General features: G+C 35.7%; 1 protein-coding gene across 1 annotated transcript in view; it reads right to left on the reverse strand.

Annotated features, from left to right (window-relative positions):
• Positions 1-23,189, reverse strand: part of LOC109054567 (thrombospondin type-1 domain-containing protein 7B-like) — a 54,087-nt gene that overhangs the window by 12,730 nt on the left and 18,168 nt on the right. The window contains exons 3-14 of the mRNA XM_042733912.1: positions 13,928-14,768; positions 10,393-10,641; positions 9,979-10,139; positions 9,257-9,412; positions 8,634-8,834; positions 5,665-5,856; positions 4,237-4,480; positions 4,042-4,157; positions 3,814-3,946; positions 2,298-2,401; positions 978-1,169; positions 577-885 (exon numbers count right to left, since the gene is read on the reverse strand). Of these exons, the coding sequence (XP_042589846.1) occupies positions 577-885; positions 978-1,169; positions 2,298-2,401; positions 3,814-3,946; positions 4,042-4,157; positions 4,237-4,480; positions 5,665-5,856; positions 8,634-8,834; positions 9,257-9,412; positions 9,979-10,139; positions 10,393-10,641; positions 13,928-14,768 (2,898 nt within the window). The remainder of the gene's footprint in view (positions 1-576; positions 886-977; positions 1,170-2,297; positions 2,402-3,813; positions 3,947-4,041; positions 4,158-4,236; positions 4,481-5,664; positions 5,857-8,633; positions 8,835-9,256; positions 9,413-9,978; positions 10,140-10,392; positions 10,642-13,927; positions 14,769-23,189) is intronic.

Raw genomic sequence — 23,189 nt, forward strand, 5'->3', positions numbered from 1 at the left:
TATATTGAATAAAAATATAATAATTGAAAGGTAATTTAGCCTAAACACACACACACACACACACACACACACACACACACACACACACACACACACACACACACACACACACACACACACACACACACACACACACACACACACATATATATAAAGTGCTGTAAAACAATTAATTGCCATTAATCCCATCCAAAATTAACATATTAAAATTGACATATTATATGTGTGTGATGTGTATATTTATTATGTATGTATAAATACACACACATACATACAGTATATATTTTGAAAATATTTACATGTATCTATATGTATATATATCCATACATTATAATATCTTTATATATTATATTTATTTATATATTATCATTTAACGGCACTAATATATATATATATATATATATATATATATATATATATATATATATATATATATATATATATATATTATTGCTGTGTGTGTCTACTATATATACCTATATAGACACACACACACACACACACACACACACACATATATATATATATTCTTCATTAAAAATAATTTTATTTTAGATTTTTGAAAGAAAGCATCACCAGGGCTGCTGCAGAGAGCTGGCTCCACCAATCGTCCCATGTGATCCAGACAGGCAAGAGCTCTGAAACGCTTTCCGTGCCCACACTCACTGTTCTTCCTCTGAGCTCGCCAGCCCTGGACTGCCTTTTGGCTTTGATGGAAAACTCCTTGGATGAAAGGATGGCCAGCAATGTTCTTTGCTGGTGAGAGCAAACAAGGAGACCAGGGACCCTGAGGCTGGGTGTGAAATTCAGAACAAGGACAGGCTTCTTTCTCCAGCAGAGGAAACGACTCCTCCTGTTGGCATCTCCAGCGCTTCTTACTGCGACCTGAGAGTTTGAATGCAAGAGGACCTTGGATAGTGCGTGTGCTTTCGGAAAACATTTAGATAATTAGAATAGTTTATGGTTGAACATGTTACCTATCAGAGATCGGGAACGAGTGCGCCAGCTTCCACAACCTTGACACTGGCTGAATCTGCTCCAGGACGTGAAGCTACATTCATCTCTGCATGGCACACGACATTCCCTCACTGGGACGGGCATCAGTCCAGCCCACCTCACACAGTCTGTCATATCTGCTGGAGAATCATCCGCACCAACACACGTTACCTCTGAAAACATGACAGAGAGGGAGAAGATGTTAAATAATAGCTATAGTGCTCTAAGTAGAATACCATTTTTGGACACTTTTGACAGATTGTCACTTTTGGTGAACTATCCCTTAAATATAGTGGCCAAGCAGTGCACAACACAATGAAATCTCCACAACACAATAAAATCACCACAAAACATACAACTAATTTTGTTGTGTTGTGACTTGTTTTTCGTTGTGTTGTGACTTGTTTCCTTTGTGTTGCGACTTGTTTTCGTTGTGGTGCGGCTTGTGCTAATTTCTTTGTGTTGTGACTTGTTTCCGTTGTGTTGTGACTTGTTTCCGTTGTGTTGCGGCTTATTTCTGTTGTGTTGCGACTTGTTTTTGTTGTGTTGTGGCTTGTGCTAATTTCTTTGTTTTGTGACTTGTTTCCATTGTGTTGTGGCTTGTTGTGCTAATTTCTTTGTGTTGTTTTTTTTTCTGTTGTGTTGCAGATATTTCGTTGAGTTGTGCACTACTAGGCCACCCTACTTAAATATGTACAAAATACATTTTGGAGCCTGCTGTAACATACTGGGCCTCATTCGTTCTCAATGAGGAGCAGAACAATTGAGTGTAAAACATTCGTAAAACCATCTTATGCAAATCGTTTCACTAAATAATTTAAGTAAGAATGATTTTACAAATAATTTACATAGATAATCATTCTGCTCATGTTTTCTAAATGAAACCCACTGTGCACATCTTGAGGGAATCATTTATTTGCTGAGAAATACTCTTCTCACTTTCAAAAACTGACAGGCAGAATTTGGCCCCATGTGCTGCAAACCACACTTTGAAAGGATCCTTGCTGTATCTTGATAGGCCAGCACTTTTAAATGTACATGAAGCACCAGCAGGATATTTTAAAAAGGGCCTTGGGACAGAGATGTCAGATGTCACACTACGCTATGTGACCTTTCTGACATTCGGACAACGTTATATAAGACGGGAGAGTATGGGGAAAATTGTAAGGAAATAAACCTTCAGGCAGCCAAGAAGTCCCTCTGAATCTCTTAGATAAGTTGTCATCCTACAGTAACCCCAGTTTTGCAGAACTTTCCTAATAAAACTTTAAATCATACAGAGATCCTAATCTGTCACTTACCTCTTGTCTCAAGGCCAATACCGCATGCCTCTGCGGGCCCACCCACAGCCTGCCTCACCGAATCAGGTACCAGAATGCACTGATGCCAGCGGTGGGTCTGCCATCTGCCAGGAAACATCAGTGCACAGAAAACATGTTGCGGTGTCTGGCTTACATCCAGTGATACCTTACAGTATTTTGTATTTTATTGGCACATCTAGTAGTGATACACATTACCATGTTTAACACCACATGTTTGATTACATTTGGGTTTTTTTCTGTCTTAAAGGAGAGGAACTTAAAAAAAATGCTCTAAACATGTTAAAGGGTACTTTATAAAAACTGTTTATTTTTTTAGATGAATTGTTTTTCCTCATTTTTCAAAGAATGTTCTAGTTTCTCCTAACAAAAAGTATAACAATTAGAAAAATCATATTTAAAGTTCAGTTTGTCTTTATTTTTACACAGTTTGTGTTTTTTAATGACATCAAATCACTTATAAGCTTCTGATGATATTAAGATTTTTACACCAGATTTTTACATCATGATCTATATGTAACTTTGTTGTACACTATCAATCAAAATGTATGGTTTTATGAAACTGCATAACAAAACATAACAAAATATTTATATTTCAGATATATATATATACATTTGAGAAGGAAAGAACATTTCAGTGACGATTTCTTATTTTTTGAACATTAATCTCACTAAAGGTTGTTAGTTTTATGCTTAAAATGGGGAAAAAAATCAGTAATTATATATATATATATATATATATATATATATATATATATATATATATATATATATATATATATATATATATATATGTATTTTTATTTCCTTTAATTAAAGAATCTTGGAAAAAACTGACCACAATTTAAAATAAATAAATAAAAAGGGGGAAATAGACTAAGCAGCACAACTGTTTTCAACACTGATAATAATAAGAAATGTTTCTTGAGCATCAAATCAGCATATTAGAATAATTTATGATCATGTCACACTGAAGACTTGAGTAATGATGCTGAATTTGGCATTATATAAATAATTAATATTTTAAAATACAGTAAAATAGAAAACAGTTATTTTAAATTATAAGAATATAATTTAGAATTTAGAATGATAATTTAGGCATGTTTTAATGAGTCTTTTGGTGGTGTCGTGGACGATTATTAAATTTTTTTATGAATTTTTTTTTGGATTTGAGACTTTAGTCTTTGCAACTTCACAGATCTTCTTTATTCACTAAGAGCTTGTAACACTCCAAAGACAAATGAAAATTAAATCGCGTCATATGACTCCTTTAAAAAAACAAACAAAAAAAAACAATTACCAACACCAAACTTTTGAACAGCAGTCTATGATTTTTGAAACAACAACACCAAACAGTCAAACAGTCAGCATATAAGAAATATGATTCATTTCATTTTGTATATGTTGTAAATGTTTGTATATTTTGTATATAGGCTTATCCAACTTTTTTTGCCATTTATCATAAACATTTCGATTATGAAATCATTACTCTCTTTACCTGTAAGTTGGGCACAGTGGGGGTGGATCACATTCTCTCTCCTCATAAAGAGTATCGGGGCACTCTTGACCTTCATTAGCAGGTCTCTGGATGATGATCCTGTGACGGGACTGGGTTGGTGCAGTAGCATTTACTAGAAAAACAAAGAAATCCACAGTATTGAGAGAAAAAAAAAACATGAAGTTCAAACTTGTCAAGTTTGGTCTGGTTAGGACATGACTAGTTTACCTGATAAACAGGAAGTGGGACAAGCACTCCATTCGCTAAAAGGTGTGACGATGCAGTCAATTTTGCAAGGTAAAGGACAAGACCGGATCGAGTCAGGACGAGAGGATTCAGGACACCTAAAGTATATTCAAGTATGAGACTACCTGTATGGTGTTCTACACAGAATTTAGGATGAAAGATTTTGAGGTTCCTCACCGTTTTGGCAGCACATGTCCATTCCCAGCTCTCCTGCACGTGACTTGGCGCATCTGTACCCCTGTACCGCAGGTGGCATCATTCTCCATCTGTGGAGTTGTGCTGTTACCTTCATTCTCGTCTGTGATGGTGTTTGGCATACAGGGATCCCAAGGTGAAGTATCCCAGTAGTATACTGTGCATGAGTGTGTGCCACAGGGTCTCCGCTGCTCCAGCTCAGGGGCTGAAGGGCATGGCTTTCCATCTATAACCAGAAAAAAAGGTATTTTTTACATCCCAAACCTGCCAATATAGCAACAACTACTGTGTAATTATTTATAACTTCAACAAATGTATTGTGCACTAAAAATACTGCACATTGATTTAATATGGCATCATAGAATAATTTATTAGCCACCCAGCATATTATTATACTGTATATACATATCAATCATTAGCTGTGCATATTCAACAGATTCATATATCACACTGTCTATACATATTCATAGTTTGGAATTCAGTAAGATTTTTTAAAAATAAATTATTACTTTTATTCAGCAAGGACATTCAATTATTCAAAAGTGATACAAACACTGTTCTTTTAAACTTTCTATTCATCAAAGGATTCAGAAAAAAATATTATGTGTGATTCACAGCAGCAAATTAGCATATAAAAATGATTTCTGAAGGATCATGTAACACTGAAGACTAATGAATGCTAAACAGTCTGTGAATAAATTACATTGAAAAATATTAAATATAAATTTTAAATGACTATTGCAATCGTAATGTAATTAAATATAACTGTTTTTGCTGCATTTTTGATCTAATAAATGCAGCCTTGGTGAGCTCAAGATTTTTTTTTTAAAAAAAGGTTATATAACAAAAATGTATAAATAACGTGTATACACACACCCACACATATTTAAGGGTGAAGGGCCATATGTTTGAGGGGTCAAACAAAGGATATGTCCCTGGTGAATGTGTCATAATGGGAAAGACCTGCTTTATGGGGACCAGAATAAAAGAAGGGGATGACAGGACAAAGACTAATAGAACATCATTTTAAAATGGGGATTAGAGATTTGGACTCAGGGTAAATCAGTCTACGGTTTAAAACAAGGCATTTGAATAATTAAATGGAGTCTCAAAGAAAGGCTTTAATAAAGCCAAGTATGTGAGGGCTGCTGTACCCAGTTTTTCTGCAACAGCTGGAAATGTTACATTTCCAACACGTTTTCATAATTTGTGCTTTGTGCATTTATTATTTATCCTCTTTGAGTGTTCACAATATAACTTGACAAGACATAACCATATCATCATCATCTTTACCACCATGAAAATGGGATGTGAATGAAATTCTAAGCTCAACTTGTGCACTTGGCTTGGTGTCTTATGTATGCTGCACAAACTAAATGCTTGTGAACCAAATGTTCAATCCGAACTCACACTTTCCAGGAAGAGCCAGAACAAGACGTGAGCGACTTTGTTGTCCCTCTCGGTGTTTAGTGGAGCAGGACTGGGAACAGGAAGTCCAGGGGCTCCAGTGTCCCAGTACACAGTCCCCAGGACAAGGCATCTCACATGGCTGCCGGACTGGAGGAGGATCTCCTGAACACTGATCATTAGGGACTGGATCACCTATAATGCAAAGAGGAAAGCAGACATTTCTGTTAAATGCATCTAATCAGGAAAAAATGTCCCGGTTTCCTCTTATCTTTCACCTAACAATCACGTTTCTTTAATTAAAGTACAATAATATGCAAACAAGATGTTTAATAGCACTCTGATTGCTCTATTCTTTTCTCAAAAACCATGACTGGTCAACAAGGCACTTTTTTAATTAATAGACAGGTTTTTATATATATATATATATATATATATATATATATATATATAATTATCTGATAATTAAAGGTGCAGTAAAGCATTAGAGCTAAACTTCACTCAGTTCACTATGGAAAATACTCCTTAGAGTCCTAACTGCTTCACTGCAAAATAAATAAATAAAAAATAATACAAATAAATAAATGCCAAGGAGGAAAGAACATTGCTACGATTTTTTGAACATTAATCTCACTAAAGGTTGTTAGTTTTATGCTTAAAATTGGGAAAAAAATCAGTAATCATATATATTATATATATAAAAATCAAGATATATTCTTATAAATGAGTTTTAATACATTTCACTAGGCTCAGCTTTTTCTTGTAATGAGCATAGTTTTAACCAATTATTACAATTATTTGAGTAAATGTAAACAAGAAAAAAAAGAAAAGAAAAGTAACATCTTTTTAGCTTATAACTCAGTGAGGAAAGATCAACTCGCATATACAAAACTATCTCACAGATCTTTTTATTTGTGAGATTGGAAAGAAAAATGGACACATATATGCACGCAAGCACAGAATCAACTAGTAGAACATGCTCTTCAGGTTGTTTGTGAGATAAAAGAACAAAGATAAAAGGCGAGTAATGGTCTGGACAGACTCTCCTCTGAGAATCAGATATTGAGCCGCAATACTTCATTTCTTCATTACATCTCAGATGCAGGAAGGGCAACGTTTCTCCAATTGATGTTAGGCCTTAAAAATCAATCTCTCTGAATTGTATTCGTTGCCTAAGATATAAATGCACAAACTGAGATCCTTTTTTAAAGAGACTGTCTCATCTGAAGATGCACAGCTCTTAATATGTATTTTTATGACCCCTGTAATCACCATTTTCCTGTTGTGTTATAAGGGTTTATTTCATTTTCTTTTCACATGGCAGACAGGGAGATTTTTTCACCTATTTGTACTGTTAGAAGAAGCAATTTCCCAGACTGATTATCTACCTAGAGCCTTAAAAAGTGCATTATAGCACACCAGAACTGCAGGACTGCTGATAGACAGCAGAATTCAATAGCATGCTACTTCATAAACATCGAACTTGCAGTCAGAGCACAGAAACTGGAGGGATAACTTTTGCAAATGAAGCTATGAACCATGTCTGGCCATTGACTACACTTTGAGCTTTTTGTTAAGGCCAATAAGCAATTTCCTTTAGCAACCATTCAAAATTTATTAGCAAATGCATAGTAATGTGATCAAAACTAGCACATATATCATACGGGATTGTACTTTATCATCATGGCAGTACAGAAAACACAAACTAAATTTTCATCAGAAAAAATGTAAAAATCTAGTGTATGATTTAGAAACTCACATTGAACAGTGTATTTTTTTTATCTAATGTTGTTGTGGGAATGTCAGATAAGCTGACATTGGTGATGTAAGTGTAAAGTGATTACAACTCAAATCTCCAGAAAGAATACATTATCACACGAAGTCAGCTGCACTTCAGCTTTAATGGCTTTGGCATTTCAGCTTCACTTTGCATTTTGTAGAACATTCCAAGTGCATGCTGGGAAGATGATGCTGTCAGGTTTGATGCAGATATGTGTGTGTCGGATGTAAAATTCCAGCTCCACCGCATCCAGCCATGCCTGACGACTGCTCAGCCACAAACTGACATATTTCACATACAGTTGTAAACCCCTTAAGACCACTTATGGTTTACTACTGATGGACAACACACATGCTGGCACTTGACGTGAATGAGTGACATTACAATGAAAGACCTTGGGGGACACCTAAGGCTCCTTGGCTGATGTGTGTCAAAACTGCATCTCAGTGTCACATGATCCTTCAAAAATCATTCTGTTAGGCTGATTTGCTGTTCAAGAAACATGATCAATGTTGTAAACAGCTTTTCAAGATTCTTTAATGAATAGAAAGTTCAAAAGAACAACATTTATTTGAAAACTATAATTGGTAGTGTAGGATGGGGGATGTTAGGCACTATAAAAGTATAGTCCATAAAGCATAAAAGTAGCACATTTGCCTCACTATATTCTTCTGAAGCCATAAAATTGTTTTGCTACTTCCTGAAAACATTCTCATTTGTATACATTCAAATATGGTATCTCAAGACTCAGCACACCAGAACTGACGTCAGTTACATCAAACGTCACTGGTCCTTTCATAATCAATCAGGTTATTTATTTATTTATTTGAATAGGAGCTGTAAAAATACTGATTTTAGCATATAAAATGCAAAAAGATTGTACGTAATGATTAACATATCACAACTGATTAAAATTTTTTTAAATGCCTGGCAACATAAAATTAAACATTTTAATGACTTGAAATATACAAATCACATGGACTGCATGATACTTTTAGGGTGCTTCTTAAGTTTCTTTGTATGGAAAAGAGCATATTGGACATTCTACAAAATGACTCCTTTTGTGTTCCATGAACGAAAGTAAGTCTACAGGTTTGGAATGACATGACGGTAAGAAGATAATGACTTTTCAGTTTTAGGTCAACAGTTCTAGTAAAAAAAAGGAAGAAAAAGGAAACAGTGAGCTGCATACCTGTGGCGATCAAACACTCCAGAGTCTGTTCTTGGAATCCTGGGCCACACGATCCATTTTGCGAAACACAGGGGCCCTGTGATGTCACTCGCCACTGGAAGCAGACGGGGTCATCGCAGGTCATCGCTTCGCTGACGTGAGGGCAACTGTCAGACTCCACGGAAGACTCCTTAATTACAGAACGAGTTCTCACCCTGAAACCTGAAAATGAGGTGTTACACATGCAAAATAACAAAGGTAAAGAACTATCAGCGATGACTCAAACAGAAACATTCTCAATGCCAACATTTTTGCAGATACTGTTCCCACACTCTGGCTAAATAAGCAGTGCAACAGTCAAATATCTTGGCCAAATATATATGCACATTAAGGGATAGAGAGAAGAAATAGAAAATGGAATATAATAGCGAGTCTAAATAGAAGAAATACAGCTGTCCCATCACTGTCGCCTCACTGAGTAGGTGACACCACTGCTTAGGGTCAGGAATACGCCACACATGATATTCACACATGATTTACATTACTGAGAGAAGAAACCAAGGACAGGGGGTGTGAATCTAAGTGTGTGTGATTTAGATTTGGATGTGTGCGATCTGGTTTGATGGGATGTTTTCGTTTCTCACCTCTTCTTCCTTGAGGTTCCAAACAGTTGTCATGGAGACAGGGTCCCCAGGGTGACCAAGGCGTGAGGGGACAGTGTTTCTGACAGGGAATGAAGCAAGACTCAGCCAATAGCGGTAAAGATCCAGTGCACAAGTTCCTGCCAACAGGCCGATTGACTAATAATTAAAAACAGAGAGAGATTTACCATTAAATGTGGTATATTTATAAAACTGTATGAAATGCATTTTTAAAGATCTAACAGAAGCTTGCACAAAATAAATGTAATTCAAATCCGTCTTTCTCACTGTGTGGCCACAGATTACCATTTAAATCAAAAAACAGAAATGCAGAGGAAACTAAATCTCCCCCTTAGCATTGTGCCCTGAGACCCAACAGCCAATGAAGGATTTAATAAAATGAAAGCAATCTAGAAAATCTTTTTTCCCCCCACAATGTTTATACAGTCAGTGTTTAAAAAAAGACTCTCATTTGTGTTAATCACATTTGCTTTTGATGGACATATTATTAGTGCTGTGATCTGAAACCAAAAAGTCTTCTATAAGATTCTTGAATGTTTTTGCTCATTAAGGCTGCATTTGTTTAAAAAAAATATATATAGTAAAACAGTTAATTTTGAGAAATATTATTACAATTTAAAATAACTAAATGTTATCTGAACACATAACTCAATGGTATTTCTATGTTAATAATCCATAGCTGTGACTGAAAACAGAGTTCTTACTATGGGATGGTACTGTGTTGTCATGGATCCTGACACAATATGCCTCTCGGGTCCGGATCCCACGTCCACACAGAATGCTGGTATTGTTATGGCGATGGTCCTGCTGACTCAAAAGTGGGGTCACCTGGCATGGTTTCCAATTGGTCACCCTCCACTCATACCTGTATTTCCAGCCAATTAAAATACACTGAGTAAATAAATGGAGTAACATTTGATTAAAAGTTATGTGGTCATTTTTTTTTTTTTTTTTTTTTTTTTTTTTTTTTTTTTAAAGAAATTAAACATAGGCATGGAGGAATCATTCACAAAATCAATACAATGCTTTTATGGTGAATTTTATTTTCATGTTAAGTTTAAGAACTACAACATTTAAAAAGATTTGGATGCATATTTCTGGCAATGCTGTCTCTTCACCTTAGGCACAGTGGAAGAGTGTCTTCCAAAACATTACAGTTTGCTTTTTCCTCCAGGGCGGGGCATGGCTCTCCTCCACCAATGGCTGCTCTCTCCAGGCTACGGCTCCTGATTCTGAAGCCAGGTGATTGGTCAGATGTCCGACACGTCTTTGAACACGGACTCCACTGTGACCAATCAGACACTTTACAGTCTCTGGGCATCACGCATGAACGAAAGTTCACTGGGCTGTTGTCATGGTCGCAAAGACTGGGGGTGAAAAGGAAATTTACAATGTCATCTTTTTTTATGACATTGTAAAATGAAGAATTGCATTGGTGTAAAAAGATGATTGATACTGTATTTTGTGGCCCTTTGCTGCCCTTTACTGGGTTAACTGGCTGGTTGAGCTCTCCTCTATCCATCTTTGACATACATAAAAAAGCAGATTACAATTCTAAAAATTACGTTAACAGTTACTGTTTAGTCACTTTCAAAGGATTTCATGTTTATGTTTTGCCTTAACTTAAAAAAAAAAGGTTTCATCTGCCTGTTCTGAAGCTGCTGGCATCTATTTAGCCTCTGGCTAGTATGACAAAAGAAGGTAGCAACATAAACAGAACATATTTCAAGCTGTCTTTCGAACTCTCCAAGGCTTTAGCGTTGCTGCTGATTCTTGCTGAATATATTGGCATACAAAACAAGCGAAAGCAAACTATGAAATCCTGCGAGAGAGAGAGAGATGGGGTGGTCCGTGGGTGTTCAATTTATTCAAAAGTTTAGTCTGGCTTAATACGAATGTGAAAAAGTTTGCAAACCGCAAGGGGAATCTTATAATCTGAAGACATATAATTATGTTAATTTATTATGTAGACAAATAAAGACTGGCATTAGCATCTTATTGTTGGTAACACTATTGATGCTTGCTGCATTGACAACAAAACATCTCTTGCAGAGTATTGATTGCAAACGTGCTTGTTTTAGAGTTGAACTGACACTGAATAAATATTAGTGGATTAGTTAAATAGGGGACCACAAAGTGCTAATCTTCAGTATACTATTATAAAGGTATTAGTCATAAAATAGAAAGCAAAGAATTAGACTGAATAATATTGCAGTGTTTCACTGGGATAATGAGTTTGATATGCACATGCATAAAAAAAAAAAAAAACTTAAAATTTTCACTTGGTGATGGGAATTAAAAACATCCCACTCAGGTGGGATATTTGAATTCAGATTTATATGGACATTTTTAAACCTTAAAGGGCACCTATTATCCAAAATTCACTTTTAAATGTTGTTTAAATATAAATGTGTTGGCAGTGTGTGTACACAACCACCCTATAATGATAAAAATCCATCTGCTGCTTTTTAAAATCCCCATAAATCCTAAGCAGTGTCTCAGAACAAGCGTTTGCAGAATCTATACAATGTGACATCACATTTACAAGCCCCACCCACGACTGTTGACAACAATGCTGTATTAGCAGAGACCCCACCCTGAGTGAGCCTCACACAATCTGCCATGTTTATCTTCACACTAGAGCATTTAAAATTATTAGAGCTACACAAATTATTCACTTAAGAGCAGTGAGTTTCTGTTTTTATTTTGTTTGGGTCATATCAACATTATAGACAGCAGTATAGGTACTGTATATTACGCTGCTATCACTTAATACACAGATCTAATATAAACATGCAATTTCTTTCCCAGGTGTTTACCTTCACAGACATACAGTAACTGACTGTGTTTTTGTAACTTATGTGTTTTTAACATAAACTTGTGTATTTGACAGTTTAAGCGCAATAAGACATGAAAGAGAACTTAGTGTGACAGAGAACTTATTGTATCAGTGCACTTGCTTTGGATGTGTGCGCTCAGAAAACCGTATGTCAAAAGTTTCAACTAATATAGTTTAAAAACATGATTTCAGCACAATATACATGAGAATCAAAACCAAATAGATGTTTTTAGCAGAGTATCTGAGGTATGAGCTGTAAAGGCATAGCCCTATTCTGAAAAATGGGGCATGGAGCAGCAGCTCATTTGCATATAAAGAGACATGCACAAAAACAGCCTGTTCTGCTTCCACTCAAAATAGTCATTTTCAAAATGATATAATAACTCATCTGTGGACACATTCTGGAGACACCTGAAACTTGAAAATATTTGCAGCAAATCAAAACGCATAGCTCACTTGGATATTTTCAGAACTGTTTCATCATTTTTCATATTCACTACAACACACGGCAGTCCTGCGCTCTCTCTGGAGCTTATTATTGTATTTTTCTAGGAGCAACAAGTACTATTTCCATTAAAATCTAGTGAAAAATTAATAAAATGCAGCCGGCGTGGAAAAAGAAAAGGTGGAAAGTCTTCTCTCTTTTCTGTCTCACCAACAACAGAAAGTAAAATTTTGATTCTGTTATTTGACAGTGTAACCAGTAACGCATACATAAATATCAGTATGTTCTTTGATGCAAACAGCATCATATGGTAAAACAGGAATCCATCTGCACTCGCAGGATGGCAGGGCTTAATACAGAAGACTCTAATATCCTCACTGTGGAGAAGCATTTAATAAAACAAGTAAATCTGTTGCATAACTGTCTGCTAATAGGCATGTATCATTTATTCATGGTCAGATGATTAATGAGTCCTCATAGCTGCTCTATTTGACCATAGTCGATTCTGAATACATCTACATTAGTTTTTTAAAAGCTTTTATTACACGACTCTCTCTTCATTCTGACTAATTGCAGCAGTCTGTGGACTTTTTTGTAGTTTTGTAAAATGCTAAACTGTATAACTGGCCAATTTCTTTGATAGTTGCGCTACTTTCATGTCTCTTGTATCACTTCACAATTTAAACTGAAATCAATATTTTAGAGGTCTTTTTTTTTTTTTGTCGTTAAGTAGTAATGGGTTCCAAATCACCCTATCTGGGCTGAGTATGCTAAATTAAACTAAATTACAACATAAACAAAATAATGTATAAAAATAATTAATAAACTATCAAAATAAAATATAGAAATCAGATAACATAAATAAATATGAAATAAAAATATGAAAAGTATATATATAAAAAAATTAAGCTATATAAAAATATGAAAACATTTATAAAAATAAAAAAAATTAAATTAATTATATAATCTAATTAACTAAATATTGAATAAAAAATAATAAAAATAAGATCATATATAAAAATACAAAATCTAAATGAGATCTAGAAATTAAACTCATAAAATATAACAAATAAAATAAAAATTAATAAAAATAAAATATATAAAAAAATGTAGTTTTTATATTTTAAGTATAGAAAACTAAATGCATAAAATAAAATAAAATAAAATAAAATAAAATAAAATAAAATAAAATAAAATAAAATAAAATAAAATAAAATAAAATAAAATAAAATAATTAATTGGTGCACTGACTGATCAATCTGTGGATTGATGGATGTGTGAATGGATGGGCATGAAATTGATTAGTAGATGGGTTAATAAATGGATGAATTCATAAACCCATTCATTTGTACATTCATAGAATTATCACCTTAGCATGGCATTCTTCCCATCACTCCTCGTACAGCGCAGTTGCCGAGTCTGATAGCCAATGGTGATTTTCCAGGATACTTTGTGGCCTCTTTCATCATAATGATTTTGATGGTAATTAATCTCAGCATGGCGTTTGATGGTGTACGAAGCTTTGACTGTTTTTTTGCCATCAAGCCCAAAACCAAAGTCCACTGTCGTCTTTCCAACAGGAGCTGTCCCTTTAAGTCTGCAAGGGCTCCAGGGCCCCACCCACAAACTGTAACTGTATTCCTGCTGGTCGGAGGGACAAAGGGCAGGGTGGGCTTTCTCATGGTTACAGGGACGTGTCTGGGTGAGGCTGGGACAGTCTGCTCCTCCATACAGGGGCGCTGCCAGCACGTGTCTGGTGCGCTGCTGGAGGGCCGACCCGCAGGTGCGACTGCAGGTGGACCAGTGGGTGAAAGCGGAGACGACGCAGTCGATTGGGCAGGGTAACAAACATGCCTGTTCTCCTTCCGGCACTGCAGAAAATGCTTCACACACATGCTGGCTCACTGTGGTGCCGTTGGTACGCTGCACACACACCACATCTCGGCTTTGTACTCCACGCTGAGCGGTCACACATCGACTGGCTGGGAGGAGAGGACTCGGGGTGCAGGGGCCCCAAGGAGACAAGCGCCACTCAAACAGTTCCTTTTGCCACTCGCACATCTTCACACACGCTCTCTGGTGTGGTGGGCGATCAGATGGAAAGCAATTGGACTGATGCGTGCTCCAGCCTTCAGAATGGACACACCACACTGAGCGACTCTGCAGCCCAGACGAACCACAATCATTGGCCACACATACACCCCATACACCTAGAGGAAAAGAAAAGGAGAGGCAGGCAGGAAATGAAGTGAATTATATTACTATTGTAATCACTGTCTATTAAAGCCCAAAACAGGCACAATGATGAGCCGCTATTCATCTCACTTTAGCACAGAAATACTGTACATGTGGATTCAGCCACACAAGAAGGATAATCATCTTTAATCATTTTAGAATGGCGCTGTCAAAAGAAATGAACTGGAAGGAAAAAGAAGGGGGAAAAATGACAAAAATCTGGATTTTGCAACCTGCTAACAATATGAAAATAGGGAGTGATTCTAACAGGCTACTGCAAATCCATCTCTCTTGGAACAGTGTATAGAATAGAATAGAATAGAATAGAATAGAATAGAATAGAATAGAATAGAACATTTAAAAGTTTGGGGTCAGTAAGATTTATTTGAAAATAAAAAAATACATTAAATTGATAAAAAAGACAGTAAAGATATTTATAATGTTATACAATATTTTTGTTTCAGATAAAAAAATAAATGTTATTTCAATATTTTCACAATAATGCATTACTTCCTAAGACTTCTTTCAAAAATATTCGAAAATTTTCCTGAACCTAAACTTGTAGTGTTTAATATAATATAATATAATATATATAATATACCATATAATATAATATAATATAATATAATATAATATAATATAATATAATATAATATAATATAATATAATATAATAGTGCAAGTTAGAAAAATCACAGCTTTAAAATAAACTATTTTATTTTTCATTTTTGACATTTTTTTTGACATTTTTGAGTATCTATACCTAAAATATTCCTATAAAACTATGAAAAAAAGTACACGTCCCAAAAATGTATTTTAAAAAAGAACATATAACAAAGCCATAATTCAGAGTAATAATATCAATGTTTTAACACTACTGAACACTGTTTTCCTCAGTATAGTAATAATTCTATATGTGCCTAAACTTATAACTAGTTTTACAGTTGTTTCTGACCTCACAGCCATGAAAACATCCTTTGTAATCACTCATGTTAAATTTTACCTGACAACCTAGTGATAAATGTTTCAATTCAAAGGCCACTTGTTACAACTGCTTCCATTATCCCCTATTAGAAATGAGGGGACAGAAAGAAAAAGAAGCGATGGGAACAGAGAGAGGAAAGGCAGAGGGAGCAGATGCTTCAAACACACAGTAAAAGTCTGACATCATTGCTGCTATTCCTCAGGGGATGTCAAAAACCATGTTCTGCTCATCACACCACTGGTGAGGTCACCAAAAGAGACCTGCCATCCTCCAAATGGCACCTAATGCACAACGGAGCAGACAAAAACCATGTGACAGAGCCATATGGGGTGACATCAGTACTGTATGAGCACCGAGGTCAGCCAGACCCCTCTAGAAAAAGCCAAACACACATTTGATCATTAGACTGTCGGTCCTCACAGCCTGCTAATTACTGCTCGTGCGCTCATCCTCCTTACTCAAATATCAGTTTACTCAGAGGCAGGGGGTTCAGGTAAAACTTTAACCGCAGAGGCCTGTCCCACAGAGATCTCCCGGCTAATCAGGATTCTGATGGATGGCATGCTGATTAAAGACTTTAGATGTGGGAATAATCGCTTTGAACTGAGGCGATGAGAGAAAAAGCGCCAGGAAAGAGATTTTTTTAGTTGTTATGTTGTTCTCTGTCTGAAGTGACATTTTTGGGGGAGAAAATGGAAAAAACAAGGAAAATATGAAGCTTTTAACTCTGAAGAGTGGTACATTTACTCTACCTTTCTACTGGAAGATAGTAAACCATGTTACCAGAAATGCAGATCTATATCCATTATATTATATTATATTATATTATTTTTTCATATCCTTATGAAGTAGATTATATATTGATTTGATTTACACTTTTACAACATTTAGAACTTTGGAGTTGGTACGATTTTTAATGTTTTTGAAATCTCATGCTCACCAAGGCTATTGGATAAAAAAAAAAATGCAGTAAAAACAGTATATTGTGAGTGTTATAAAATAGCTGTTTTCTATTTTAATATATTGTAAAATGTAATTTATTCCTTTGATGCAATACTCCAGTCTTCAGTATCATACAGTCCTTCAGAAATCATTCTAATATGCTGATTTGCTGCTCAAGAAACAATTCTTATTTTTATCATTGTTGAAAACAATGCTTCCTATTTTTTATTATTATTTTTTTAATATATTGCTTTTTTTCAGGATTTTTTGGTGAATAGCTAGTTCAAAAGAAATATACTTACAATTTAATGCATCCTTGCTGAATAAAATGTATTAATTTATTTCCAAAAACATAAAGACCTTGTGTTTTTATGATATGCAGACATTCTTTTAACCAATAAAGAAAACAATTTATCATTAATTGTTATTTTTTTGAAGTATGATCATGATAACAAATATCCCACAAAGTAAGAATTTTTTTTTTTTTTTTTTTTTTTTTTTTTTTAGAAAATCTTTATTGTTCATTTAGATGACAATTATGTTTTTGGAGCCTGAAAAGCAACCTTTTGAAAATGGGTTTCAAAATAATATTGTTATTGTCTCCATGTAAATTACAAAAATGTGAATTTGTGAAAATGCTGATGTCATATGCATGTGTATTATGTGTTTGCTTAGTGCTTATTTAAAAAGTGACATCGCCAACTACTGGCCTGGCATAATACAGCATTAAGTCACTTTCACACCTCCTTGAGAACGTTGTCGTCTGTATGTGAAAAAAAAACAAAGAAAAATCTTCTCAGTTTTTAGTACATTATTGTCATGTACAGTAAATGTACCCTTTTTACAATTCCACAGTAATTGCAATATGTAATATGAAAGTTTTCACATCCTTACCAGAGTAACCACATAGCGCTCACCTCATTACAATATGAACATATTTTGCAATCAGAAAGTGTTTTTGCAGTGCAGCAAATTTGTGAAAAGTGTGCTATTTGTCATTAAAATAAATAAATGCCTCTTGGTTTGATATTTTGATATCTAATGCAACAACACTGAAATTCTAAAGAATCCGAATATTTTTTGAAAGTACATTTTGTTGGAAGTCTCACACACACACACACACACACACACACACACACACACACACACACACACACACACACACACACACACACACACACACACACAATCACAGCTGTGACAAGCTTCTTCCAACTTTCAGACTGACTTGTATGTCTCACGGGGAGTTGATCCTCTATCTCCCTCCGTCTCTCATGTGGCCATCATTGAAATGCAGCAGGCAGGCGGACAGAAACAGAACTAAGATACGAGCAGGACCCTGTCCCATGGTGTCACAGCAACTTAAAGCTGTGAGATGGGATGAGGTCACTCCCAGGTCGGCAAGATTGGGAGTGGTTTTACTCAATTTTGGCAGCACAAAGACAGAGATACAGTTTGAACTCGGATATCTTAACTGGGAGAATCCACTTTATCAATTTCTATTAACTTGGAAAAAGCAAATTTTGAGTGAAAATTTAAATTGGTTTTCATTCCCGCAGGTTTTTTTTTTTTTTTTTTGCCCCAGGCAAAACCCGTCGGCCTCCACTGCTAGATATTTTTCATTAGCACCAATCAGATGCTTTGGTTCAAACACACCCAAGACAGGTTATTTTCCGCTATTCAAACTTTCAAAAGCTTTAATCACCCACAACACACAAGCCTCCCAGAGTTCCCTCTATGGTGGGATTCCTCAGTGGCTGTACTTCCATTATAAAGACCTCCGGCAAACAACAGCACTCTATTGCTGTATCACCTCACTACAGCATGTTGAAAACAGCTCTGTCTATTGGTCTCTTTCCAATTTTTTTTTTATTATTGTTTTTGCATTTGGCAGATACTTCTAGTCCAAAACAACTTTAAACAATGCAAAATTATACATTTTCATCAGCACATGCATTCCCAGGCAATCTAACCTGTGACCTTAGCATTGTTAGCTGCATACTCTGAGATGAAGTCTTCTCCAGCCTATAAAATATGTGGAAAGCTGTGGAAAGTTTTTTAGTGCTTTAGTGCAATGATTTTACCATGTATATACTGCAAACAACAGCAATCAACGAAACTAGATCACGCTCATTCTTAGAACTATTATGTGTTTGCATAGTGGTTCTTTACAAAGGGACATCACCAACTACTGGCCTGGCATACATAATACAGCATTAAGTCACTTTCACGACTCCATGTGAATGTTGTTGTTTGTATGTGAAAAATACAAAGAAAAATCTTTTCCGTTTTTAGTACATTATTGTTATTTATATGTACCCTTTTTACAATTCCACAGTAATTGCACTTAAAAAAAAAAAAAAGAAAAAAAAGTCTCTTATGCTCAACAAGGCTGCATTTATTTGTTCAAAACTTATGAAAATAACTGTTTTCTATTTTAACATAAATTTAAATATAGTTTATTACTGTGATGGCAAAACATCATTTTCAGCAGCCATTACCCCAGTTCTGTCACATGATCTTATAGAAATTATTCTAATATGCTGATTCTTATTATTATCAATGTTGAAAACAGTTCTGCTGCTAATACTTTAGTGCTGCAATATATGATTATTCAATAAATAATAAAAGTTTTGTAAAAAAAAAAAAAAACTTTTGTAACATTTTGCATAGTATGTGTTTTTTATGTTGTTTTTGTTAAATTTATTACATCAGTGCTTAATATTCCATTCTTTAAAAAAAACAAAAACAAACAAACATACAAACAACAAAAAATACTTCTTACTGACCCCAAAAATTCTGAACATTAATGTATTATACATTAAAAATATTATCTGTGTAAACCAGATATTAGGTCAGTAACTAATGTGACTACAGGAATTTAGATGCTACTGCTATTTAGATGCCGTGACGCTATGCTACACAACTATGTTAAAATGTTTTATATTTGTAGCATGTTAAAATAGATGACTAAGAGTAGATGCAATGCTAAACCAAATCACATTCTGTTTAGCTGAATTAGAGAGTTTAGTGTAACTGGAGATTGGCTACCGTGCCTTGCAAATGAACAAGTGCATGGTACATATGCTACACAGCATGACTCAACAGTTCAACCACTGTTTATGCTGAAAGAGATCAAATTATGTATTTATGATGTCTGAAAGTGTCAGGGCCATTAGTGTTGTTTACACATTAAAAACAAAGAAAACACATTTCCTGACCCAGAGGTCTCTGGAGACGGCAAAATCCTCCCTCAACAGCATAAAGAAATGTTCTAGTCTGACACTCACACACTTTTTGGATGCATCCTGGGTGAAACAATAGGGCACATGACAGATTAATTACTTGCTGATGGTCACAGATGCAATTACAGTGCTTTTCTGCCTATCACAAATGCTTTAGCAAAGGAAATGGAGCTGTTTTTGGCCTGTCACAATTCGGTTGGAGTCTGGGGTTAGGACTGGTGGATTCTGACATCTTAAATGTGAAAAGCTTTGGATCTTGCTCTGGAAAGCAACAATTCTGTGGAATATTTTTGTTTGCTTGAATGTAAAACATGAATGATGTGAGTTTACTGTCAGGGTACACAGGTGTCCTCGCAAATACAGTTCATTACATTAACTATTGTATGAACATGTTCTAATAACATCTGACAACTGAAACGTTCAAGTATACTTTCATTTTGAGCAATGTATCTATTGTTTTATTATTTAAAACTTGCAATGCAAAGCATTTTGCTTGTTGTAATTTTAAAGTGTGGCACCATCATCCAAAATGTATCGTTCCAAACCTGCATGACTTACTTTCTCTTTTTGTCCATAAAATGGAAATCAATAGAGCCCAAAGCACTAAACTCTATTGATATAAGTATAAATGCATTTCCTGTGAATGTATGTGTAAATGTATAAATGTATACAATTTGGAGCTACTATTTAAGTATGAAAGAAAGAAATGTAGTTACCCAGATTTAGAGATAAAGGTCATAAAGATAATGCAATTATCCATTCTAGTCTCTATGTAATTCCAACCTTTTGATAGTCTTTTGTGAACGAGAACTCCACTATGAGAACAATGACTTTTGATTTAACAGGAATCCTATTCATCTCATGACCACCAGCTATAATTTTCTGAAAGGCTCTATGAGTGTGTGTACATCTGTACATGGTGCTGGTTTCTCCTCGTTCACCCAGTAAATCAACTGAACCAAAAGAATGAAAGAAATTAGTACTTACAGAAACTGATGAATTAAACAGAACACAAAAGAAAAATGGATAATTGAAGCTCAATATTCACTGCTGAAGAAGTGCTCAGTTCTTTTCTGTGGGCATTTTCATACAATAGAAAAAAGATTAATTGAAAAAGGAGAAAAAGATTCTCTCTCTCTTTTTTCTTTTTCTCATATGCTCAAAAATGTTTATAGAGTGAGAGGTCACCACTGTTTTATCATATGGGCAGTCATATTTCATTCTTGGTTCTGTTCATGCCATGTAAAACAAACAAAAACCATAATATATTGTGTATTTTTTAACATCATGGTGATGTGTTATCAGGGCTTTCACTGTATAAAGTGAATCCTAAGGCACTTGTGAGTTGCATTTTATGTATGAAGAGTGTAGCTGAAAAGGCTGAATGTGGCTGATGCATGAAAGTAATTCCTGCATTAAAGCGCCTTTATGGCTTTTAGTACATGTCTGTTAGCTTTGAGACCACCTTAAGCTAGCCGTCTTCATCTCTCTCTTGAAGGTTAATTTTCACCTGCTTGTTTTGCGAGACAGTGTCATTATCTGTCCAGCTTGTGACGTCAGATAGAAGAACTCCAGGGAAACTGCTTCAAAATGAGGTTTTCAAGCCACCAGAGTGCTTTAAAATTAAGAATTTGCTTTTTTGCCTGCACAGTTTTCTCATTTCCAGAACAGGGAAACTGAACAAAATTAAGCACGCACACACACACACACACACACACACACACACACACACACACACACACACACACACACACAAAGGTGAAGAAAATTAGACCTTGAGTACAAAAGCAAGTGTGTAGGTGGACAAATGAGCGTTTCTTCATGGACAGTACGAAAGTGGACCCACTCCTTCAGGATGAAACCAGTATCGATTTTACATTCCAGGAATCATCACCCCCGTGGCCCTGCAGAGCTGCTCTTCGATCCACACACAGCAAGTGAGGAAACTCTCTCAGAGTCTCTGAGACCTGACCACCACTTCAGACGAAACTTTTACATCCTTATCATCACCACTTTGTCCATAAAGCATTTTTACAGTTGCCTTCATCAGCACTTGACACCTTTTGATACATTCATCCATCCATCCATCCAGTGTTTGAATTTTACAGTAAGGGGGTCAACCTTTTAAAATAAACTGTCAGTTGGTGGCTTTTAAAACAAAAACATATGTATTTATGTATTTTTTTTATATAATTAATTCTGTTGAAATATAAACATGCTAAAAACAAAATGTCAGTAAGATTTTTAAATGTTTTTGAAAGAAGTCTCTTATGCTCACCAAGGCTGCATTTGTTTGCATTTATGTATTTATTTATTTACAGTAAAAATAGTATTATTCTGAAAACTTTTTTACAGTTTAAAATAAGTGTTTTCTATTTGAATATATTTAACAATACAATTTATTCTTGTGATGTCAAAGTAGAATTTTCGACTTTTGTCACCTTCTTCTTCACAACCCTGTGGAGCTGCAATTGTCGACAAGCCGTGGCATGTCACAAAAGATATGCTAAGGTCGTAACCTTCCCAAAGACCCAGCCCAAATTCACTGACCTTGGTACCGAAGGGGACCAAAAGGGTGAGTACATCGCTGCTGGAGAAGGCCATGCTGCTGTTCTGTCCACAAAAAGTATTTGGAAGGGATTTCAACCTTCAGTGAAAGATTGCTTTAAATCTTTCCTATTTGTTCTTTCAGCTAGGCAGAACGATGGGGAAGGGAGCCTAGGAAAAGGTCGCTACGGAGACCAGATCCTACCCGTAGGGAGGTGACATGTGGAGATACTGATATGGACTGACCCAGGGGGCAGTACTACATATGGAATGGGTCTCTGAGGCAGGTCCTACCTTAGAGTAGGGATGGAGCAGCTGCCAGAAAAGACTGACAGAGTGCTGCTCGGCCAAGTCTGACCACTGAGGGTGCTGGAGGATGCTCGACCAGGGTACGCCAACCAGGGAACTCTACTGGGAGAAAAAAGGCGCTCGCATCCCTGTGTGAGGGGGAATGGTGCAGCAAGCGTGACACTGAGCCAGTTCTTCCCACCAATTACCTGTTACCCAACACACGGGAAGAAACTGGCTCTACACGAAGGTTGTAAAACCTTGCAAAGGTGTTAGGTGTCTCCCAGCCCGCAGCTCGACAGATGTCTGCCAGAGAGGCGCCGTGCGCCAATGCATAGGAGGAGGCAACACTCCGTGAGGAGTGAGCCCTCACCCCTAGGGGGCACGGCT

This window comes from Cyprinus carpio, chromosome B11 (assembly GCF_018340385.1).
Source record: "Cyprinus carpio isolate SPL01 chromosome B11, ASM1834038v1, whole genome shotgun sequence".
Lineage (NCBI taxonomy): Eukaryota > Metazoa > Chordata > Actinopteri > Cypriniformes > Cyprinidae > Cyprinus > Cyprinus carpio.